The 25,503-nt window shown below is 26.2% G+C and overlaps 4 protein-coding genes across 14 annotated transcripts in view; 2 read left to right on the forward strand and 2 right to left on the reverse strand.

Moving 5' to 3' along the window:
- Nucleotides 1-5,465, forward strand: part of LOC108000323 (scavenger receptor class B member 1) — a 47,388-nt gene extending 41,923 nt beyond the window's left edge. For all 5 annotated transcript variants that reach the window (XM_017060561.2, XM_017060562.3, XM_062086260.1 and 2 more), the window contains 2 exons: nt 1,812-2,020; nt 4,083-5,465. In XM_017060561.2, the coding sequence (XP_016916050.2) occupies nt 1,812-2,020; nt 4,083-4,340 (467 nt within the window). In that variant the 3' untranslated portion in view covers nt 4,341-5,465. The remainder of the gene's footprint in view (nt 1-1,811; nt 2,021-4,082) is intronic.
- LOC108000324 (scavenger receptor class B member 1) lies at nt 5,387-16,353 on the reverse strand. Of its 5 annotated transcripts, none has more exons than XM_062086263.1 (8): nt 16,233-16,273; nt 13,996-14,057; nt 13,709-13,920; nt 12,914-13,332; nt 11,865-12,837; nt 10,463-10,725; nt 7,052-7,304; nt 5,387-6,372 (listed from the first exon to the last, which is right to left on the reverse strand). In XM_062086263.1, the coding sequence occupies exons 5-8, from the start codon at nt 12,525-12,527 to the stop codon at nt 5,998-6,000; spliced, it is 1,554 nt and encodes a 517-aa protein (XP_061942247.1). In that variant the 5' UTR covers nt 12,528-12,837; nt 12,914-13,332; nt 13,709-13,920; nt 13,996-14,057; nt 16,233-16,273; the 3' UTR covers nt 5,387-5,997. The 5 variants fall into 5 exon arrangements, with proteins under 5 accessions (XP_061942247.1, XP_061942249.1, XP_028523783.1 ...); XM_062086265.1 differs by lacking the exon at nt 16,233-16,273 and having other exon boundaries at nt 12,914-13,014; nt 13,109-13,332; nt 13,996-14,072; XM_028667982.2 differs by lacking the exon at nt 13,996-14,057 and having other exon boundaries at nt 16,233-16,353.
- Nucleotides 16,354-16,433: 80 nt separating this feature from the next.
- On the forward strand, nt 16,434-18,652 carry LOC108000327 (CCR4-NOT transcription complex subunit 9). Its single transcript, XM_017060569.3, has 3 exons — nt 16,434-17,149; nt 17,342-17,736; nt 17,837-18,652. The coding sequence occupies exons 1-3, from the start codon at nt 16,814-16,816 to the stop codon at nt 18,036-18,038; spliced, it is 933 nt and encodes a 310-aa protein (XP_016916058.1). The 5' UTR covers nt 16,434-16,813; the 3' UTR covers nt 18,039-18,652.
- Nucleotides 17,805-25,503, reverse strand: part of LOC108000322 (sodium-coupled monocarboxylate transporter 2) — an 81,796-nt gene continuing 74,097 nt past the window's right edge. For all 3 annotated transcript variants that reach the window (XM_017060560.3, XM_017060559.3, XM_062086259.1), the window contains 7 exons: nt 21,787-21,895; nt 21,577-21,686; nt 20,067-20,250; nt 19,445-19,531; nt 19,194-19,375; nt 18,933-19,128; nt 17,805-18,823 (listed from right to left, as the gene is read on the reverse strand). In XM_017060560.3, coding sequence (XP_016916049.2) covers nt 18,773-18,823; nt 18,933-19,128; nt 19,194-19,375; nt 19,445-19,531; nt 20,067-20,250; nt 21,577-21,686; nt 21,787-21,895 — 919 coding nt within the window. In that variant the 3' untranslated portion in view covers nt 17,805-18,772. The remainder of the gene's footprint in view (nt 18,824-18,932; nt 19,129-19,193; nt 19,376-19,444; nt 19,532-20,066; nt 20,251-21,576; nt 21,687-21,786; nt 21,896-25,503) is intronic.

Genomic DNA, 25,503 nt, shown 5'->3' on the forward strand with positions numbered 1-25,503 from the left:
AAATTTTTGCAAGTAAAATTAAATATGAATGTAAAAATGAATTATTCATTTAAAAATTAACAAATTTCATTTTATATTTCATATTTAACAAGTAAAATTTTTTAAATTTGTTTGATTTTCTCGAAAATAAAGACTTGGACAAAAAAATTTTATTCTATTCTTTTATTCTATTTTTTTCTTATTTTTTAGGCAATTACTCTGTACTCGCTTATAAATATTTATGTAGCCGGATTATATAAATTTGTAATATTATTATCAATTTAAAATCATTTGCATTATTTAGTAAGTATACATATTTCTTTAGAATAATAAACAATTTTATATATTTATTGATATTTTCGCTAAAATATTCATTGAAGGATCAAAGTTGCAGTAACTGATTTTATTTGGAACACCTTGTGCATACTAGAATCGGTATTATGTCATCGACTATTTTATACTCAACAATGCAACGACAATCTATAATGTGAAAGTTAGTAATGTCTGTTTAGGCAGCATGTGTTAGTTACGTTTGTGTAGGCAGAATTCAATGTATTGTATCATTTTTTGTTAATTCGAAAATTAATAATGGAGCTAAAATTTTAAATCTATTTAGTCATCATTCATCCTTTCTTTCAATTTCATGTCAATCAATTATTTAGAAGTATAATCTATTTTTACCTATTTTTAACTATTTTGTTTTTATTTTTCAATATATTCAAAATAATAATTTAATATTCTTTAATAAAATTTTTGTATTCAAAATTTTGACATAATTTTAAATAATAATAAAAATAAAAAAAAGATTAGCCAGTTATTGTGGATTTCAAAAGATAAAAAACTAATTACTATTTAAATTATTATCTTCTTTTACCGAATATTTTGTATCTCAAATATTATTGTTTTATATACTGTTTCTTGTACCACAAGAGATAAGATTGATGTTTTACAAAAGATTTTTCATAAGAGGCACATAATTGATGCTTCAGAAGAAATTTACACTACGGCACTACCGGGTTATGTAATAATAACAAACTTAAAATTGATTTAAATTATTAGATTGATTAAAAAAAAAAAGAAAATAAAAGTATTAAATTTATTTTTAAGTTAACTTTAAGTATAATATATATTTTTTAAATATATTATATATTTCTTATTTAATGCAAAAAAAATTTAATTCAAAAATATTTTATTTCTTAGATTTTGATTGCTCTATTGTTTCTTAAGCTTTTTAAGTTTCAAAAAAAAATTATATATCGAATTAAGCATAAAAAATTAATTTAAAAATATTACTTTATTTAAATAAACTAATAATTTCAATTTGATTAATGGTATAATAATCAAATATATAAATATTTTGAGAAAAAGAAATTAAAATTATACGAATATTAAATTTTTTAAACCAATTAAGTTTAAACGCTAGTAAGAGTCTCAAATTGCCGAATTGAATTACACAATTGATTCAAGGCAGTCGTCTTCGTGCTGAGTGGGGATAATGAACTGTCAGTTATAGAATCTTACGACCTGTTACTTGTGGAGCCACTACTGTACATACATACCTATCTATATTTCCTATCTTCATATTCTCCTCTTCTTCTACTCTTACACACGAATTCGGTCGGCGACCAAGCGAACGAACCGTGGGAACTTTTCTCGACTCTGGGGAAATCGTCGTCATACGTTGAACACAGTTTTGAATACAGTTGATGAAATTCTCGCTTTCGCGAGCCGCGGTCGAAACGCTGAGAATTCGCTTGTTTCTACTCTCTTGTCTCTAAAAAGCCTACCTTAAACGTATCTGATCTCTTTATATTATCTCTAAAACTTTTCAGGGGATCCAACACTCAGAGAGGCGGTAACAGGTATATCACCGCCGGTCGAACGTGATCATCAATTCTATCTCGATGTTCTACCGATGATGGGCACAGCGTTAAGAGCTAAAGCGAGAATTCAGATAAATCTGGCGGTTAGTCAAGTACGGGACATTAAACAGGTTGCTTCGTTCCCGGATATCGTTTTCCCGATTATATGGTTCGAGGATGTGAGTATACGTACATTGTATCCTTAGTTAAAATATCGTTGTTTCGATGTATAACGTAAACTGGATCTTTTTATCATTTTCTTTGTGATGTCCTTATTAAAAAAAATTAATTAAAACTGTTTCTTGATCAGTAATATATACTTGATATAAATATATCAACTGATGAGAAGAGTGGCGAATCTATACTCGGGCAAAAGAAGTACTTCTTTTGCTCACCAAACATGGCGCTGTACGATCTTATTTGTAGAATCACTTTCAACCAATACGCGGGCTGATTTTTAGAAACATATTGGATTTGGAAATTGACTAATCAGATTCGCATTTTTTCCATTATTAAAGTTTCTTGTCAGTTATAAACGATATATAACATTTTTTGACTTTTATATAAAGAATGCGTAGAAATGAAGATATATGTTAAAATATTGCATATGAAATGTCGTTTTTAAATGTCGTTTTTAAATTAATAGAGTAATATTATTACTTATTTAATAAATATTATCACATTGATGGAGAAATTTGCTATAAATTATATATATCAAATATTAAAAAAATTTATAATAATAATACGATCAATTGTGTGGATCATTATGAATAATCATATGATTTTATTATTTAAATTTATATATTGAAAAAAATGCTATATTTGAAAAAGATTAAAGATGTTCCCTATTTTAAAATGATCAATAGATGAAGAACATAGATAAGAACTGTATACAAGAACTGTATACAAGAACTGTATAATTTGTTGAATTATTAATTGGAAAAGTTAGTCATGTTAGAATTATGTAGAACTTCAATTAAATATAAAGGAAAGGATATAAATATGGAATATTCATTTAATTTTTTAATGCTGAGAACTGTAGAATAGTAAAAAATTAAATGCAAATTTTTAAAAAATTTCATGGAATATGTTACATTTTTTAACTTTTTTTAAATAAAGAAAAAAATCGATTTAATTAAACATTAAATATATTCGAATAGTATAAGATTGATATTTTTTAAGAAAATAATTTATATTAAACTATTAATGAAAAGATTTTATCGATAACAAGCATAAAGTATATATATAAGGAAGAAAAATATGATAAATATAATAAAACAATCATAATTATATGAATAATTTATTTTGTTTCGGAATGTAAAATAAAATTGCATATGTAAATTATATTCTCTGAGCTTGTATAATCATAGATCCACAATTAACATATCTCTTTATAATTCATTTTTAAAATCTTTGAAAAATTGTAATTGTAATTGTTATCAAACATATCTCATATTTTTACCAATTTCACTTTCACTTATCATGTATATATAATTAAGAACTTCAAATCTTCATTAATATATTAAAACTACGATTATCGTAAATAAAATTTCTGTTTTTTTTAAAATTATAAAATAAATTAAAATAAATTTCACAAGTTAATAAGCGTAGAAACTTTCTATTACGATCAAAACGTTCATTAAACGAATGAATGATAGAATATGTTAATTGTCGTAATATTTAAAGTACAATCATTAGCAAAACTATCAAAATCTGAGTATTTCGTATTTTTACTCTTTCCTCTACTTTTCGAATAAACATAATCTTCGGAAAAAACAATACTTCGTGTGCAACCTAACCTTATATCCTGAAAATAACCTATATATCCTATTATATAACATATAATACCCTTCGGGTAAAATATTTCTAACTTTAAACGAGGTCGGTACATTGACCGCCTATCATAATATCTTTATTTTGATTATATCCGACTGACACAACGAATCGATCGACACGAGTCGCGATTAAGAAGCGATTAGCACTTGGCGACGGCAATGGTAGCTGATGATATTAATCGTGCAAATAGGCATTCGTGACGGTAATGGGAAGCGCGAGTGATTCGACGCCTCCGACGTATCATTGTCTGTAATATGATTCATTTTGTTGGAATGACCGTTCGTGTCGATAATTTATTCTTGCCATTGTCATTTTAATCGCCGTTGTATTATCAACTACTCGTCATAACGATCAAGATCGATCGAGAAAAAGTGACGTGTTAATAACACATTTACTCCATTACAGGGTATCGATGAGCTTCCGGAAGAAATGCGAAACCTGATGAAGATGGCCGTGGATGTGCCTCCAATTGCTCGAGCGGCGGTATCCGGAACTCTGGCGGCGATAGGCGCGATCGTTTTGATAGGAGCGCTCTTCTTCCTGGTGCGTGCCGCTAAACGACAAGAGAAACTACATCTGAGCAATCCGTTACCGTCTAACGCGACTGCGAGCAAAACCGGTCAGCTGAACCCTGCATTCCAGAATCCATCCGATTCCAAGTAGAACGGCCGATCTGCCCAGTCTGCCGTTTCTACATCTTTCGATCTCGAGCGTGAAGTTGCGCGTATGCGTCGACCCTTGTACGCGGCAAGCTTTCACCCTAATAGGTTTTTAACGGATATAAATCGAGAGAGCGAGAGGCGAATGGAGAAACTGGGTGAGAGTGATCGGTGTCTTATCGTCATCTTGTTATCATCGTTCCATTCCGCTTTAGGAATGAAGAAAACAACAACAACAATAATAATAATAGAGGAAAGGACAATTACGTTGTGTCGATATATATATATATATATACATATATAAAACCATTTACGAGAACTCGAACGAATTTTCTAGTTGGATATTCGACTGGCCAATTTTGAAACTATTAGGAATCGTTTGCATTCCTATAAATTGTTAGTGCCGGTTCGGAACCAAGTTAATAATAAGAAAGCGAAGCGAAAAAGTAGGAAGTACGCGAACGATTTGTGCACGCGTGTATATTGTATGTGTGTGTGTTATGTGCTGCTGCGTATGTGTGCTGTGTATGTGCACGCGCGTGCGTACGAGGGAAGGGAATTATGAAGGAGGGAGTAGCAGAGAAGTGGGAACAGAAGTGACGTAGAAATTACTAATAGTGCGGTATACGGCGAATTTCTATCGTGGAACGAGTTGCTCCATCGTTCGTCGCATCGTTGCCATCAATGATATTAAGAAAAAAATTTTCGTCCATCGATCGATGAAAAACTCTCGCCTCTCTCTCGTAATCGTCGAATGAAAAAAAAAAAAAATATCATTCCGTCCAGCAAATACACGATCGCGTGTACAAGATCATCGACGCGAGCCAAGTAATCGTCTTTGAATTTTGATGAATCTGGCGGCGATCGAGATCTTATTGTTATTCCATTATACATTCGTTTATATGTATTTCGTTGTAAACGCGTTAACTTCAGATAGACTATGGTTAGATTTCTAGATGAATTTTAGTTTTTTACAATCAAGTATGAGGAAGAGCTGGAATGGGTGGAGAAGGTGGAGGTGGAGGAAACGACAATAAAGTAGCCAAATAGTTTTGAAATCCGGATTCGGATTCGAGACAATTTCAAACGATGTCGTGACAATTTAATAATAAAATTATGTACGATGAGAGTGTTCGCTAGTTAATTTCACCATGTACCGGAAATCACCATGTGCCGGTGTACGTGTGAACGAATGAGTTGTTCATCTTTGTTTTTCAAACTTGTTTGTCGATATGACATAGGTTATCGATGCAGATATATAAATATAAAAAAAATCGTAGAAAAACATCTTATAACATACGCATGGCTGCAATGTTAATTTTGCGTCGTATTAACTTATTATTTTTCACGCGAACGTGGTTTTACTCGAAGGAATATCTTGTACTATACCGTTATCGCGATACAATTGAAGCGAGCATACACGACATTCGACAGAGGGGATAAGTCTGTAACGATAGTCGTATGATCGATTGATCGCGTATAAAGTGGCGTGATCGACTTTTTTTTCTCTTCCAAGTTATTCAGAGCGTGATGAGCATCGAGAAAAGGAATCAATTGGCCAAGTAAAGGAATTAACAATAAATTAGGTCGTTGATACCGTATTCTCGGTGAATTCGTTAAACACGCGATGCATAATATCGTCGTCCACGTCGATTGTCCCGTTACAATCGATTGAGTTCAGTTTCAGTCCATTCTGGGACCGGTCGATCGAGTTTCGAGTCCAGTTTCGTCTCGATCGATTCTTTCTTTTGTCTCGATCTTTCTTTCTTCATCGTGGCGAAAAGAGCGCTGAACGAGATGATCACGCCGATCAGACTACACCATTGAAGAACGGCTTCGATGGCATTCATCAAATAGTGACTTCGATACAAAATCTGTCGAAGCGACTCGGACATTTCGCCTATTCCGGTATCGAGCCATATCAACGGTAGAATCAATCCATCTTCGAGATTTCCGGAGAAAGGAATGCCGATCGCTTTTCGTACCTCTACGTTCATTTGCATTCTCATGTTCATATTCACCGTGATGCCTAAACGCTAAAACCAAAATTTATATTTTTTAGATGAAGGAATTTCTTAATTCTGAAAAAATAATTATTCTGACAAATACGAATTTAGTAAATATTTTACAAGTGCAAAATATACAAATACGCGATATACAACAGAACTGCAAAACGAAATTCATCCTGGAACTAAGGATTTATGAATTTCCAACACAAACAATGTAATCTGATCCGGCGATCGAGTATCCGGTAAGACGATACTAATGATAAAATTTGTTTTTAACGAAGCTTTTATGAAAATATTGAGATTTCTATGATCAAAAACCAAACAAACGATATAATTTGTATCATATTTGTGTTTTTAATCAGTGATAAACAATTTTTTTTTTCTTCATTAATATAGTATAAATCGTATCGCTGTTTGGTCTTATTTTAATCAAAAAAAAAAAAGGTCACAAATATATATGATAAGTTTCAGACATAAAGAAGAAAAAAGCAAAAAATAGAAAAATTGTATTAAGTTAGTATTGTTTCATCAATATGTTCTTTTTCAAGTATAGATTCTCTTTTCTACTTCTACAGCAAAAAACACAACTTTTAATCGAGCCATAACAAAATTAAAAATCAATATATCTTTCTAGGAAAATTATCGCAATGAGTTTTCATTCTAGAATTTTCTACAATAACAAAATATTTAGTAATTGTATATTTACCGGATGAAGATCGATGTAACTTTCGTGACGTTCTTGTCGAGGTTCCAGCCCGACGATTTTTTCGAACAACGATTCATTACCCGTGTAGAAATGAGGGAAGGAAGCGATCATCGGTGTCCCAAAGTTGCAGGCAGAAACGTTGAGCGTTCCGGTTGGGGGACATGTTCTGATGGTTGAATCGTGCGACTCCTTCGGGCAAAAACACGAGTCTTTGTTGCGAGTCGACGTAAAAACGTTGCTCGGTAATTTGTACCTATAGTCATTCGACTGGTGAAGCGTTTCGATGGACGACATTTTCGCCTGCGCATTCGTAGGTAAATTTCTTTCAAAAAGAAGAGGAAGAAAGAAGAGAGCTAATACTGTTGAGAGCTCAATTCCAATACAATCGTAAAAAAACCAAAATTCATTGGTTTTTTGCCGAAAATTTTACAGGTAAGTTTATACGTGTTGATGAGTGAACAGAGTTGGGAAAAATTTTAAATAAAATAACGATTTTATTAAAAAATTTATTCATGTATATATTTATTCATAAATCTGTAACATTATTTAAGAGAAATTTATATTATGAATAAAATTTTATTCGTTATTCGAAGAACCATTAGTGTAGATGTAATATCATATACTTACATTAATCTTACATCTATACAGGATGTGGAAAATATGGAAATTGATTAATTGGAGAATAGAAAATAAGTGGAAATTTAAGAAATAAATAAAAAAGAAGGAAATATTAAAATAAATATAATTGAAAATTTTATAGCAGATTCGCTTTTATAAAATTTAAGAAAATTAAAAAAATTTCTTTTTCGACTTAACATTAAAAATAAGAAAACATTATTAAAAGATATATTTTCACATAATAAATAATTATTAAGTTAATAAATCTTTATTTTAATATTTCGAATTTTTCAAATTTGCATAAGTAATAGTAAAATAATAAAAAAATAATAAAAAAAATTTTAAATTTGAAATAAATGTTCATTTTCTTCATCGAATCTGTATCAAATTTGTATTAAATAATAATACTTTTTGCATAAAAATATAAGTAATATTTATAGTAATAATTAAAAGTAGTAATAACTAAAACTCTATTAAAAATAAATTTGCATTCGTTCTGAATTATATTTAATATTTCCTATAATTTAAGTAAAATTGTATCGTGTTCTTCATTTTCAAAAAAGTATCACTAATACATTAATATAATTTTTGATAAATTGAAAAATAGGAAAATAATCATCATTCTTCAATCAAAGGCGAATTCAAAAACTACTGCTTTTGATTTCAATTTCATTTCGATTTTTTCTTTTTGGTTTTTGGAATGATATTTAAGATTATTCCTCTATGCTTATTCTTGGATTTATTCGAATACGAGATTATTCATTATTGATGAATAATTCCATTTATCCGAATAATATTTGATTCTGGTTCTGAGCTCCCAATAGTATATATATATATATGTATAATATATAATATATTATATATAGTATAATATATAATATATATATACAGGTCATTCGATAGAAGTAAATAGAAAGTTTAAAAAGAGATTCTAAAAACTAAAATAAACAAAGATGCAAAGATATCCATTGAAGCTTCTCTTTCAAATTAGAAGCAATTTAATTTTACATTAAACAAAGTAAGAAGATGCAGTAAAGCGTGACGATTTTATCTCGGTCATACTTTATCTTCATCTCGTTTCACCTGATGCAAAATTAAATTGCTCGTAATAACAAGCATTAATGAAAAGTTATGCATAATTTATTTTAATCTTGTTTTAATCTTGTTTTAATCTCTAAAATCATTTCTTAAATTTTATACTTGAGCATTTTTCAAATAAGAAAGAAAAGAAACATATAATATATTCATTGTAATTTTCCTTATAATGGAGATATTTAATGGTTAAAATATTTCTTATTCCTTTTATTACATTTGTATAATTTATATCTATAATGATATATTGTTTTCATTAATATGAAATATAATTGATATAATTTGGAATTGTTTATAACTTATTTATAACTGTTATATTTTGAAAAATAAATATTTCTTGCAAATTAAAATAATTAAAATGTATTTGAAAAAAGAATCAATGTTTACAAAATTGATTATTGATATTTTAAAATATTTTAATATAATTTTAAAATTTCTAATAGTGATAATAGTGATTCATATGATGCCATTATCATATGAACATTATTTTATTCTTCTTTTATTCTTATAATCATGTAAAAATAACTAGAATAAATTTCTCCGAGATCCAGATCTCAAAGAAGATTATAGATCAAGAAAGATATGCAAGAGAATGCAGCAGTGCGAGAGAAAAGAATGGTAGAAGAAAGGCGAAAGTTTATTTCGAATGAATATAAGAAATGAATATTTATATATAAATAGAAAAACTAATAAAAATTCATGAAAAAAAAATTAAGGAATTGATTTTATATGATTTTTTTCAAGAGACTATATTATTACTTTTATTATTATAAAAATTCAAAGAATAATTTATTTTTATAATATATATTAAATTCAATTAAATTGTTTTTCTTTTAATCACGAATAACTTTACAAAATTTAAACCAGTTGAAATTACATAAATTTTAGGAAAAAATATAAAATTAAAAAGTTATATTGTGATCTTTTTCTTTATTATTTGAAATATTATTGTAAATAATACATTATTTATTTCATATTGTACAAACACTTATAAAATAATATTATTTGAAATAATATTTCAAATAATATTTCAAATAATATTATATCATATTTGCATAAATTTTATTTGGAATTATTTTTATGGTTATTTGTTTTGTTGAATTTAAAATAAAAAAATAAGAAAATAATTTATTATCTGAAATTGCTGTTAGAAATGAATCAATATTGTTTATAAAATGTTATTGTTATAATATTATTAATATATTTATGAAAATTTATTCTAAAAATCAAAATAAATTATATACAAATTATTATAGAAATATTTCGATTGAAATTTATTTATTAAGTTACAAATGATTGAAGTTTATGTATTTAATGAAGTTATGTATTTAAATGAAATTATATATTTAAATGAAGTAAGAGATTATAAGACAGTTTTATTTTTATCAAATCGCTGTTTCGTTTTGTCTCGCTTCATCTAATACAAACTTAAATTGCTTATAATTTATAACATTTTTACATACTAATTTTATGTATTTGTTTTGGCTTCAAATTCATGCTTTAAATATGTTCCATAAATATATTAACGCCGTATATATTTAAATAACAATGTTAAAAATAAAGTATTTTAAATAATCATTTCTTATTTCAATTTCAAATAAAATTCTGTTAAATATCCTATCTACTTCATTCGAATATCCTGTATAAAAAAGAAAGAAATCGGATAGAAAGCGGGATGTATATAAAACAGTGATGACTCACCTCAAGATGGGTATGCCGTTAGAAAAATTACGATGATCGTAATGAAAAGGCATTTTCGTGCAGAAATCTTTCGCATAAATGAAGAGCGTTTTATTCGGCTTGATCCAATGTGGTGGAAACATACTGCCATCTGTACCATAGATTCGATCGCATTTTTCATCTCCCCAAATCTGATGATTTTCAATCCCGTTGATTCGCTCGATTATCCCAAGATTATCAGTTCGTGAGTGTATCGTGATGCGATCCGGACTCGAACCGTTATTCTGAAAACCGATTCATGTTAAATCAGCGTATTTCTTATTTTTAATTTAATTAGAGTCGCATTAAATTTTGAATGAATCGCAAAATAATAACTGTTCGATTACCGAGGTTGTCCGAAGATGGCCGAAATTACCCGAAACATAACTGCTGAGCCAAAATTTTATTGTATGTAAGAACTACATACTTCACAGTCATTTATATAAATAATTTTTGTTATTTATGTATAAATTTTTGAAATATTTTTTGTTTATTATAATTATTTAAACTTCAATTTCGTCTAATATGAAGATTGTGAAATCATAAATAATAATTGATTCTATTAAGTCCAATTTAGATAATATTTATTTACTTTTTTCTATTTGAATTTGGTGTAAAATTTTTTGGATTATATAATTTTATCTTTATGAAATATAAAAATTAATATATATTATATTATTTTTTTCTTTATAATCAATTTAAAGCATTCTAATGATTTCAAACTTGAAATTGAAATAATATTTTATGTAATTAAATTCAGATTGATATATGGAATTTTTAAAAAATGAGAATTAAGCTAGATAAAAGATTGCTTGCATTATTATTTCTGAAATATAAATATTCAAGAGATAAATATATAACAATGAATCTTAAAATGAATAACAAATATATATATGAAAAAAATAGATGTAATTATGAGTAGCGATTATATCAGAGGAAAATCATTCAAATAATTTCTGTTTCAAATAATTGAAATAGAAAAGTTTAAATTATAAAATGTTGATATAAATATAAAGTGTTGGTATAATAAACTATATTTTTTAAAAAGAGTTATAGTTATATCATTTAACTAATCACTGTATCACTGTATTACAATTTTTTATATATTTATTTTTAAGAAAAATATTTTTATTATATTGATCTATTAGTAACTATTAGTAAATTCAACATAATTTATATCATAAACAAAAACATCTACATTTTCATTAATTATAGATATAATTTATCCTTGAATTATACAATGATTCCAATTCACTAGATTTTTATATTATAAATTTTACGTTATAAACTAACATATTATTATAAATGACAGAAAGAATGAAAAGTGGAGCCCACAAAACAAGCATAGGAAGTTGCAAAAAAATATTATTATAGATATACGTACGAAGGCGAGAAGTCCAAATTTATCCAGAGTAAAAGCCGAGCGTAACGATGAGAATCGTTTGGCCACTTCGTACAATTCGTCCTCATAACCCCAGAGGTATTGACCGACCGACAATTCGAGGAAGGGTTCTGCACGTATTCTCGAGAGGAACATGGTCAATCCGATTTGCAACAGGTAACTAAGATTTCGAGAAAACGCGAGCGTCGACATCAACATCACGTTAGGTACAATCACCTTTTCATTCTCCGATTTACCAGATATCCATTGATAGGTTTTCTTTTCCTGATACGTGATCGTGCCATTCTCATGAATTTTCACGTTCACCCTGCTCAAATTCTCCCGATAGATGAATGGTCCAATCTCCTCTACCTTCAATTTAGTCGCGTTTCCGCTCTCGAACTCGCGCACGTTCGTGTAATTGAAAACGTAGATCTTGATTTCAAGATTAACAGGCGGCTTTTGCCAGAACAGAAAGGACAAAGTTCCATTCCTCAACTCAAGATTGGAGAGAACCGTATCGTGAAATATGTTTGTATACCAAAACAGGATGAACATCGTGACGCTGATCAGTGCGATGAATCCATACAGCCAACGAACGCGCCGCCTCCGCGTTTCTCCGTTCAAGCTTTTTTGAATCGCCCGCGCAATACTTTTCTTCTCCATAATGTCGTTTTTAAAAGAATTATACCAAAGTCTATCGACTTTCTCAAATTAAAAACCTTGAAATTTTTTTTCGAATCGACCGAAATTTTCGAATTCTCGCTCGTTCGACGAATCTTTCGTCGTCTTTCGATCACTTCCGATGCGTTTTCGACGCTCTACTGAGTTCCGCGGAACGATCACAACGATCACAACGACGTACAAAAATCTCCCCACCTTTTCTCGATTCATCGATAACCTCGTCGTGACGGTGATGACCTCCGTCACCAAACTTGGTACGAATCCTCGTCTTACCATTCATAACTTCTCTTTTCTAGAAAAAAAGCAATATTTATTTTGATTGTTATTTATGCTTTAAACTTGATTTTACGCTTCGATGTTACCATTACCGGTTGTCCTTCGTTTTTGCCATTTTGCGTATCATCTTTTCTTCTTTTCTATTTCACTCTCCATTTATTCCATTCTTCTTCCCATTTTTCCTCTTTTCTTTCTAAAAAAGAATAGAATTATTCATGTTCAACTCTTCCCTCCAATTGTTCCCTCTATCTCTTTGCGATAGTTGTTTATTCAATTTGCCAATTCACTTTTATGACAGTTGATCCTCGACAGATGAATTCGGCTCGAAACTGTATGGCCCTTGATCGATTTGTGTCGAACGTGCTACTACCATTATCGGCCGTAGACGAAAAAATCCTCAATGGCGACTGATGATAACATCGGCATATTACCATTGAATCAAGTTTCTTGAATCAAGCTGATTTATGAATCTTCCGACTTAGTTTTCACAGAGAAGAAAGGCAAATCGTCCCTAAAAATTGTTTCATGAATGATTGACAGATATTCGATTCAACGATAAATCCTTTTCCCTCGAAAAATAGTATGAATTAGATTCACGATACAGCGTCGCGTCAAGCTATGCCGCGAAACACGTCGTTTCGAATTTATCATGAGGCGCTTCGTATGTTGTGACTGGCAGATGCCCTTTTCACCCGTTTTCTGTTGCGATGTCTGGGTATCGCGTCATTAGCTTTACCATTTTTTTTTTTTTCGTAAATGATATTTTACGTCAGATACAATAATTTTTTTATTATACGTTGCGTCCCACGATTGCACAAGAAATTGTTCCAGTTTTCTCGATCCGGTAAAGAGATAAATTTGTATTTATTAGTTAATTATATACTTACTTCGAGTTTATCAGACAGTTAATCAACCACGTTACAATCGCGTCACCATGCATATATCTCTACTCGCAATTTTCGTGAAATCATTTATCATTCCTCTTCCTTCCTGCGATATACAAAAACGATGGAGAATTCGAGAATGTACTGTTGCGATGCAGAATGTTAATACAGGACTTGCAGGATGTTAATACATTCGTGGAATATCTTTGAAAAAGCTGAAACAAACGGAAAGGATGGTATACAAAAATGTTGATTAAGATTTATTTATAAAATTATCAATTGAAATTTACATTGTTCCAGATAGAGTATGATAGTTTTATCTTTGTCACATCTATCGTCTATTTTTAACATTCTATCATTTATAGAATAATTCTTTAGAGAGTTGGTTTTAGAAGATAAAACAAACACAAAAATAACAATAGAGACTTATTTATTAATATATAAGTTAGTATTAGATGGAGGAAGATGGAGACAAAACAGGACAATTGTCTCACTTCTTTTAATGCAAATTTAAATTACTTATAATTTAATGTAGCTTAATAAATAAATCTTAATCAACATTTTTATATCAACTTTTGTGTTTGTGAACAATGAATTTGAAATATTAACATATTGCATAAACATTAATACTTTTCTTCTTACTTCTTCCTTGAATCTTTATTATATATACATTACTGTTGACCAAAAATCTTATGCTATTGCAAATGATATAAGTATATAATTTTCTTAAATTAAAATAGGTGAAAAATTTATATTATTTAGAAATCATAATAAATAAAGACGAGAAAATTATAAATACAATTATTATATTAAAAAAAATAATTTTATTTTGTATGAAACGTAATAAGTTATATATGAAGTAATAATAAAAAAAATAAAAAAAATTATTCGAAAAGATATTTCTAATATTTCATTGACTACTAATAAACTAGTAATGAAATCAATCCTTAAAATAATAATATAATTTTTATTTTTTTAAATTTTTTGATAAATTTAATTTAATGACATGAGATAAAATAAAATTCTAAATTATAAAATAATTAAATTTTATTTATTGCTCCATTATCTTATTATAAAATATATTTTATAAACAAAGCCATTACAAATTAAACGTGAAAAAAATCATGAAAATTTGTTGATTTCACTCGAAAAGATTTGTCACTAAAAATAAATTGTTCCCGATATAAAACCGATATATTTTAATATAATTGATTATATTCTATAATATCTATCCATACAAATTTTCATTATCACATATATATAATCAATATTTCAAAATAGATAAATTTTCTTGTAATACATATATATGAAAACTTTTGTAACTAATTATATATATTATCGAAATAAGCTAACCGGCTTATATAGCTTGAAATTTAAAATATTTATTAAATATAATTATAATATATAATTTTTAAAATATTATTTAAAATATTTTATATTCAAGATTTATAATATAATTTATAGTGCTAGATTTATAATTTATAGTGCTTCTATTTGTGATAGGTTATAAGATATAATAAGATATCATTCCTTACAAAGATCGCCTTGAAATCAGTCGATTGTATGACACAATATATTAAATTTCTTAATTCGAAATTTTTATTATAATTCAAATAATTAATTTAAAAAAATTTAATAAATATTTATAATTTTGATTTTTCTTTCATTAAAATATATTAATAATATTTATATAACTTTGCCGATAAAAATAAAACTAAATATAATAAATATTAATTGGTGATTATAATTAATTGTAATACATAATAATTACGTATTTCATTCATTTTTATTTTCTCTGATTATTATTTGTTTTCAATCGATTTTTTTCATTGTTAATATCAAATCAAAAATGTCTGTAGAATATGAAAACGAACTTGAATTACTAAGTTAAGAATTTCAGGTTTTTCTTTATAATTGATATTGATTAGTTTCAAACTAATATTATATATGGAAGCATTATTAAATATGTATTCTATATATGTTTGTAAAAATTTGTAATTCTGAAACCTGATGACTGCGGTTTAATAATCGATACTTCATATTCAAATAAAGTTAAAAAACAAATTATTATTGCTTTGAATATTTATTACTATCTGCAATTTCTTTTTCATATAATTCTATCTTTCTTAATTTGAAAAAAATTTCAAATGAGAAATTGAGAGGGATTATAAATGATATATTAAACTTAATTTATTGAATTTCAATTGGTTGCAGCAGTCGAACGATATCGATAGTCTGATAATTTTTTCTAGATGTGTAAATACACATAAGTGACGTATTGTTCATTCAAACACATGATCATTTATATATATATATATATATATATATCAGTCATTGTTTTAACTAATAACACGATTCATGCAATTTTTATATTTTTATATGGTTGGTATTAAAACATTTTTAATTTTTCTATTATTTTCTACTATTATTGATATTACAACTTTGATATAATTTTTGAAAGAATAATAATCACTCAATTATATTAATTTTTTACGTCTCACGCGATGGAAGATTATTAAATATATACCCTCACTAATTCATAACGCGGAAGAATTCATTGACACTTGATACACGATACATGAATATTCAATTACATAAGTATCAAATAGTACATGCGTGAACGGAATAGATGGAGTAATTCGAAAAACATCGCGCAGCGATTGTGTTTAGTTTAAGGTAATTTTCGATAGATGGCCGTATGATGTCCGTATATTGTTGTCTATTCTAAAGACTTGGTCGATTCTTTCATTGGAAAGAAGTGTGTATATTTTTCTGTATCAAAAAAGTCAAATCTCTTGAAAAGAAAATATTTGTGTATATCTTTAGAAATGAAAGTATTTATTGCTTATTTTTTGTGAATCAATACAAAAAAAATTGTATAATAAATTTCATTTCTCGTTAGTGTTCATTGGTGGGTTGTCGCGTAAACTTTATTAACCTCAAATTTTAATCTCAAAATTGAAATTCGGAAAATTCAATAAGCTAATTAAATTAAAAAACGCATTTCTTTACAATTGCAATCGTATTATTAAGCATTAAGAAAGGAAGATATTAATTATTTGTAGTAAATAACGGTCGAGATTTCGACCAGATTACCCCGAAACACCGATGACGAGAATGAGTTCGCAGCAAAGTCCAGCCGCGTTACAATCGACGGTGGATCGTGAAAAAGTTTATACTTGGATAATTGAATTGTCTAATTCAGAAACGAGAGAAAATGCATTATTAGAACTTAGTAAAAAACGAGAAGTGGTACCGGATTTAGCTCCAATGCTATGGCATTCATTTGGAACTATAGCGTCGCTACTTCAAGAGATAATAAATATTTATCCTGCTATTAATCCAGCTACATTGACTGCATATCAGAGTAATCGAGTATGTAATGCATTAGCTTTATTGCAATGTGTTGCCAGTCATCCGGAAACTAGATCATCATTTCTTCAAGTAAGTTTATCCACAAATTATTATTGTATCAATATTTCGAATGTATACAATTATATATATTGTAAGTTTAATTATTACACATTACATATAATTATATATTAAATTTATGTTTTCTTGATTATTTTCTTATTTTTCTTATTTTTTTTTAATTTTTTTAAAATTGTTTTTTAATTTTTTTAATGTTTTTTTCAGGCCCATGTACCATTGTTTTTATATCCATTTTTGCATACAGTCAGCAAAACGCGTCCATTCGAATATCTCCGGTTAACGAGTTTGGGAGTAATAGGAGCTTTGGTAAAAACAGATGAACAAGAGGTGATCACATTTTTACTCACTACGGAAATCATTCCGCTTTGTTTACGCATCATGGAAAGTGGTTCAGAGCTGAGCAAGACAGTAGCTACGTTTATTCTACAAAAGATTCTACTCGATGATAGTGGTCTTTCATACATATGTCAAACGTATGACCGATTCAGTCATGTTGCAATGATTTTAGGAAAAATGGTATTGTCCTTGGCCAAAGATCCTTCAGCCAGATTGTTGAAACATGTAGTTAGATGTTATCTCAGATTATCAGATAATCCAAGGTAAGTGAAAAAAAATAATAAAAAAGATGTAATTAAAACAATATTTTTGTTAAAAAATAAAACAAAAATAAACAAATAAACATATAAATATATTTTATAGAGCATTGTTAGCGCTCAGACAATGTTTGCCAGATCAACTTAGAGATAATACATTTGCAACATGTTTGCAAGAGGACGCATCTACTAAACATTGGTTAAATCAACTTTTGAAGAATTTAGAAACTGGTCCACAACCGGGACCTCCAGCGCAACCAGGTCAACAAGATCCTAGGACTATTGGCATGTCACCTCTTGCTTCTTAAACCGTATACTTTCTTATATTCAAAAGAAATACGAAATTGAAAAGACAAGAGTTCAACAAATTGATTTTATGGATTGAAGGGCGATCAATGTGTGATCGTAAGTTAATAGACGAAATGCCGTATTTTTGATCATGAAAATAGAAATGAATGCACAGTTTCACGAGAGTGAATTATGCATTATACTACACATGACAACGGTGGTGATAGTAGCGATGATATCGATGATGTTTACAATTAGCTAAAGAAATGATCAAATGTTTATTCATGGAAGAAAAGGAAGAGAGAAACATTTGATATTTGTAAGATGCAGATTTGATAATTTCTAAATAGAACGAACGTGCGTATTATATAAACGTGGGAATCGTTTCTATGTTCTTCTGTGTATCTTTTTTCCTGCTCTTTTTTCTTCTTTTCTTCGTCTTTTTTATTACATTTTTCCTATTTTAGTAAATGTTCTCTTTGTAATTATTCTTTGTACAAAGTTTGTAAATTGAAAATACAAGAAAATATATGTGTGCGCGCGCGTGGGCATATTATATGTATATTATGCGTACATACATATACATGTATAATATACGTATATATGCACACATGCACAGATGTCTGTACATATATTTGTGCCTATTTCATCTTTTTTTTAATGCTAGGATCGCAACGTAATTTCCACAACTCATCTCCTTTTCTTGTGAAAATTCAGAAACTCACGAATATTTAAATGAAAAGCAGATAATTTTTCAAACTTTCGTTACACTCCTGTCCATTTTTTCAAGTTCCACAACAGTTTCCTGCAAGCATTGACGAAAATAATGTAGGATTGTGCGATATATTGATTTTGAGAAGATATTATTTTATTTTTGAGAAGATATTTAAGTAAATAATTTTTGACAATTTTACCTGTTCTCGTTTTGTAATAATGGTGGAATCACGTAAAAAGCTGCGAATCACAGGTGTATATAGTTTTTCATCACCCGGCTTGCATTTATTTAATCCTGTAATCCATGAAACGAGAAGTCCAACGAGAATTGCGGTTAGGAAACCGACCCATGTATACCAAAGATATGACATTCTGTAGAGAAAGAAGGGTTGTTCTCTGAAAAATAAATAAAGAATAAATAAAGGATCACTCGAGAAAATAATTGTTATTAATCTTCTTACTTGATCGCAGTTTCGACGATAAGCGAAAGATTGGTAACATGATTTTTGAGTGATTCTGAACACCCTTCGATAGATACTGGTTTCACAGGAAAATGAATTTTTCCACTAGATATGGCTGCTTGAGTACCAAATGAGATCCAAGCGACTAGATTCAAACTTATTAAACCTCCAACCAGCGCTCCCTGCATTTGGAGTAAAATAAAAATTAATTTGAGATCACTTTACATTCGCTTATTATCGTAATTACTTACCGAAGAATTTGCGACTGGAAAAAACATGCCTAATGTGAAAATTCCAAGTAATGGTCCCGCTGTAATGCTCGCTAAACTTTTACCTGCCTGAAAAGAAATGAACATATTTTAGGAGTATATTAAATGAATAAAAAAAAAATATTTGATTGTGTCAAATTCTTTTTGTTTTTTTCTTATTTTACTTTTTTATTATTTATTCAAAATGACTTTAATTTATACATAAAATATTCTTAAAATATTCTTTTAAACTTCTAATGTAACTTTCAATATCATTTAAAAAAATTGATATTTTTATTGATTTAAAAGATGTCATTAAGTTATTCTAATTCATATGATTATTTTATTTGATGATATAATTATAAAAGAATAAAATATAATTTAATTTATTATATATATTATATATTATAATTTTCTAATATTATTAAATAGAAAATTTTCACACAATAGACAAAAGATCACATAATATTTAATAAAAAATTTATATCTTAAAAATATATATCCTTGATGAAAAATAAACTAGATGTATAATTCTGAAATTATAACTGTTAAAATAATAAAAAGAATTTTTGAAATAATTTAATACAATATGACAGAATCATAAAAAGAAAGTTTGTAAATACACCTGAATCAAACCGCTAAGTTTCTCGACGAGGAAGACGAGCGTTACGCAGAGTATTCCCGTTAATACAACAGTCAATTTCATTAATCTGCTAACTGCTATTTCAGAGAGTGGTATTCGCAGCCATGGTTTTATCATGTCTTCATAAATCACACCGGACATGGAATTCAAACCAGTTGACATCGTGCTGGAAAAAGAAAAGGAAAGGAAAATGATCATCTTTTCATCTTTTTTTCTTTTTTTTTTTTTATAAGTTTATAAAGTTATAAATTTTTAAATTAGACTTCTTACTATTGTTTGGATTTATGAATATCTCATATTAAATATTATAAAAAATTTATATATAAAAATTTAAATATTTGTAAAGATCCAGATACTTATTTAATTTAAATTTGGATATCGGTATGTATTTCATTTTTATTTAAATATTCAAATACTTTTCCAATTTGCAATATATACAAACAAAATATTCCTATATTATCGATTTATGATATATTTTGATCTACATTAAAATAAATCATTTTTATGATCGAAATTGATTATGAATAATTTAAAAACGAAATTATATTCACAATGATAAAATATAAAATACAAATTTAATTGATTAAATGTAAAAGAAACAATATTTCTTCTATTAATAACTATTATAAATGATCAAAAAATATAATTTTTTTCATCGATAATTATTTTAAGCAATTTTTATTATATATAATAATTTACTTGATTATTGAATATTTAAAATAAAATTTTACTTATTAATTAGTTAATAATTATCAGCAAGAAAAAAGATTTTACTTTTTATATTTATTGTTATTTGCAATCAATTTTTTTTTATAAAAATTTTTGAAATAATTGTTATTTTTAGTCCCTATAGATGATACGAGAATTCAGATTCTCAATAGTAAGAATACTATAGTCTGTCCAATGAGACGTACATAAACAAAACATTTATTTGTTGATATCTAGAGATAAACTGGTAACGTTATTCTATGATTTTTGTGAATTTAAAAATATTACACTTTTTAAAACTAAATAAATTTTTCTAAAATTAGATTAAATGATTTGAATTTTTTTTAGATGTTAGAAGAATTAATTTATTAGATATGTAAAAAAATTTAAAATCATTAAAATTCATAAGAGTATCACATCAATAGATTTATTAATTTAATTTTATTATTTTTTTCGCGATTCTAACCAATGTATTTTTTTCACAATTTTTTTCATACACTATTTAGTAAATTAATCCTTTCGATATCTTAAATAAAGTTTACATTTTGGCCCAATTTTAAAAAATTATTCTAAAGCGTATCCAAATATTTTTAAAATTCATTATATGTAGCAGACTTACCGAAATTGTTAAGTCATAAAGCATCTGCATATCAAGTGCCTGAAAACATGCATTGCCATCACTTGTAGAAATTTGGAATCTATAAGCCTTGTCCTACTCATGCATGTATCATATACATGTGTTTATGTTTATCTCGTCTCGTTGGATAGACTATAATTCGTATACCTGAGAGCTGCACTAAACACACCCGCGACGAAAAGTCCAGGCAATCCTGGGATTGATTCAGTCAATTGCATTACGAAAAACGGCAACAATTGATCCGGTTTTTTTATTTGCTGCAAAATATGAATTTCTTAATTTTTTCTTTCTTTTACAATATTACAAAGTTATAAAGAGCCATAAAGAATTGGAAAAATATAAAATACAATGAAATACCTTGGTAGAAATGGGGTCGCAATCGTGGAACGCCGCAAAGATAACAATGCCGGTGTAGCAACTCAGTGATACGATAGTAATTATTCCGATTGCCATGATCGCAATTGTTCTGAAGAGAATGAAAACAAGAATGTTATAAAATAATTTTATTTTGGTTTCATCTAAAATGAAAACTTTTTTTTTAAGAATATTTTCTATGAACAAAAAGCAACTTTATTTTTCATTTTTCTGACAAAAATTGTTAAAAATAACTGTAAACATGTAAATATTATATTGCAAAATTTTATTAAATGAAGTAGGAAATTCATTAAAAATATTGTGAATATAAAACATATGGAAATGTTAAATCAGTATAACATAAGATAAATATAAAAAATAATTAAAATTTTTTTATATTATGAAGAAAAATACATTTTTATGAAAAATGATAAATAAAATAAATATCAAAATAAATAAATAAATAATAAAATGAGAGAATAAAATTTGATTAATTGATATTTGATTTGAAGTTTAAAATTTTACTAGAAAATATAAATATTAAGAAATTATTATAATTATGTTATTATAAAAATATTATTATAATTAAAAGAAATTATAAACACAATTCAGTGTTAATTTAGATTTAATTTATTTCTTGAGTATTTTATTAAAGAAAAAGAATTAATAAGATTAAAACCATTACAATTCAACAAAGATCAAATTTGATTTAAACAAATAAAAATTTAATTAACAATTAATATTTTAATTAGAATACATAGAATTAGAAAATTAAAAATTTTCTTTTAAAATATTTGTTTTATGTGTTTTACATAATATTCTGTGTAATATTTTGAAAAATTGTTGATCTTTGAAACTTAATTTTAAAAAGAAACTTATAACAATCAATTTTAAAGGATAAAATCTTTATTTCACTTGTCTTTATTAAATTTCTTTTAAAACTCTTTTATATTAAAAATCGAAATTTAAAATAGAAAATTAAAAGTGATTTTTTTTTAAAATATATATTTATAAATTTAAATAACTTTGAATCTTAATACATATTTTTCATAATTTCTTTCACCTTGAATGAAAAGTGAACTGTCAGAATTACAATAAAATACATCATTATTGATGAGATGAATAAAGATTTAGACTTACTTTAACTAGTTATATGCTATTCGAAACATCTCCATCAAATGGTAATTAAAGAAGGTATTCGAAGAGCAGTTAATTATAGTTTCGAGTCACTATTAATGAATTAAAAAAGTAACTAGTTAAAATTTAAAAATTATTTTAAATGATTAATATTTAGAAATGTTCGAATAATCACAGGTAACTTCAACATCAAATACTAACAGAAGTTATTCGAAAAATGGCCAACTATAGTTACAAATAAAAGTTATTGCAACAATCACTTCAATTTAATTTTATCGAAAACATCGAATAACTCAGAAATTAAAAAATTTCATTTACATTATAAATAATAAATAAAACTAATATTTTAATTATAAATAATGAAAAATTTTCATTTACAAAAATACAAAAATCATTTAAATATTTCCAAAAATAATTTATTTTTTATTTCTTATTTGGAAATAATGAAAAACAAATAATAAATAATTTTCCTATCTTTTTTGTCTTGTATCAATCATAATTTTTTATCAAGATTATGAGTTAAGTAAATTTTCATTTAAATAATAAATGATACATAACGAAGAACGAATATATTGATTACAAATATATAAAGTAATTATTTTTTTATTTACATAAATATTACTTAAATAATTTTAAAAATTATTTTTTATTTTTTTACATGTAAATAAAATGCTAATTTATATTTATTTGAAATATCACTGATTTTTTGATATGTTGTAAAAATTAACATTTTGAATAATTTTTTCCTTTGCATATTACTACTTTTGCTGTTCGATCTTAATTTTCGAGATATTTAAATTAAAATAATAATTGCGATAACTAATTTTTATTTCGCGGTTATAGTTGGCCGTTTTTCGAATAATTAGTTAACCACGATTATTTGATTATTTATATATAAATTGTTTGGAATAACAAGTTATTTTCGAAGCTTTATTTTTTATTTCAATCGTTAAAACTCCATGGAACAGAATATAACAAGCTAATTAAATATAATTAAAATAAATTAATTGTTTAAATTTTTTTAAATAATTAATCAACTCTGAAAGTTATATTCTTTGAAGATTATTTTAATGAAAACAAACAAAAGATATGCAGTGTTATATATTATTGTTTTATATTTTTATTATATTTATTTTTTGGCATATCGTATATAGAATTATGAAATTAACTTAATTTGTGGAATTACTTAAATGTTTATTAATGAAATTAGCATGAAATCATATTGAAATTCATTCATCATATAAAATTTTTAGATAAAATTGCGAAATTAAGCAAAAAATTAAGTATACATGCACAGCAGCATAATTTTAATTACAATTATATAGATTGTAATAGATTTTTTAAGACATTAAAGAAATTAATATTAATTATTTTTAAATAATTAAATTAAATAAATTTAAAATCGATTTTATAATGGTATTTAAAATTATATTTTCTTATGAATTTATTAAAATCATATGTAAAATCAATATCGAAATCATTCAATTCATTCGACTTTAATAAAACATTATGTTTCAAAATAATTTTTATATGAACTTTGAAGTTATTACAAATTTTCTAATATTAGATAACAATAAGAAACTTATTGAAATATACTATTCCATTGGAAATGAAATTATTAATCTTATTTAAAAATTAGACTTGATTTATTTTTAATCAATTTTTTATATTTAATTTTAATCTTATTTTTAATTTATTATATTTTTTATGTTTATTATAAAATTTTATTTATTGTTATAAAAATTTCAAAAAAGTTACTTTTCCTTTGAAAATTAATTTCTTAGAATCTAGGATGATATAAACTATATGACATAAACTGCCATACAGAATGTAAAAAAAAAAATTTTTTTATTCGCTGTAGTTGATAAATCATTTTTAGATTGATGATTTTAGATTTGTTGTAGAAAATTTTCCGCTTTGCTTCGGGAATTCAAAGTCAATTTCTTTTTTAATTTTTATTTACTCTTTGTGAGGACTAAATTTGTTAAAGAAATCATATATTGGAATTTAATCGTTCTTATAAAATAAAATAAAAAAATGATAAATTTATATATAAATTAATTTTATATATAAATAAAATATTATATGTAATGTTTTGTAATATTTTGAATGAAACGTGTAATCAATGTTATCATTTGACTTTTTACTGACGCATATTGATAATTATAAATAATAACAATTATAATAAATCGATGTTTTGACACATTTTATATTCTTGATAAGTAAACATAAAAATATTTAAACTACATTAATTATAGAATCCACTCAAACTTCTTTCGATACTTATTATATTTTCTAAATACATATAATTTATTTAACTACTTTTATATAATAAAATATAATAAAATATATTTAAATACTATCAAATTAGTTAAATATTTACATTGATATTTAAATATTTTGATAGTATTTAACTACTTTTATATAATAAAATATAATAAAATATATTTAAATATTATCAAATTAGTTAAATATTTACATTAATATTTAAATATTTTGATATAATAAAATAATATAAAATATTAAATGAGATCATAATCATTTTGCGTGTTAAAAATGTATCGTGTTAAATAAATTCGAGAA

Source organism: Apis cerana, linkage group LG16, assembly GCF_029169275.1.
Source record: "Apis cerana isolate GH-2021 linkage group LG16, AcerK_1.0, whole genome shotgun sequence".
NCBI classification, from domain to species: domain Eukaryota; kingdom Metazoa; phylum Arthropoda; class Insecta; order Hymenoptera; family Apidae; genus Apis; species Apis cerana.

Bases quoted from the DNA above. Each gene is read 5' to 3' on its own strand.
- LOC108000324 (XM_028667982.2), bottom strand. From the start codon at position 12,527: ATGGAGAAGAAAAGTATTGCGCGGGCGATTCAAAAAAGCTTGAACGGA. The intron at 10,726-11,864 runs GTACGTATATCT...ATCGGTTTTCAG, and splicing joins AATTTGGACTTCTCGCCTTC to AATAACGGTTCGAGTCCGGA. The intron at 6,373-7,051 runs GTAAATATACAA...TTTTGGTTTTAG, and splicing joins GTTACATCGATCTTCATCCG to CGTTTAGGCATCACGGTGAA.
- LOC108000327 (XM_017060569.3), top strand. From the start codon at position 16,814: ATGACGAGAATGAGTTCGCAGCAAAGTCCAGCCGCGTTACAATCGACG. The intron at 17,150-17,341 runs GTAAGTTTATCC...TGTTTTTTTCAG, and splicing joins CTAGATCATCATTTCTTCAA to GCCCATGTACCATTGTTTTT. The intron at 17,737-17,836 runs GTAAGTGAAAAA...TATATTTTATAG, and splicing joins AGATTATCAGATAATCCAAG to AGCATTGTTAGCGCTCAGAC.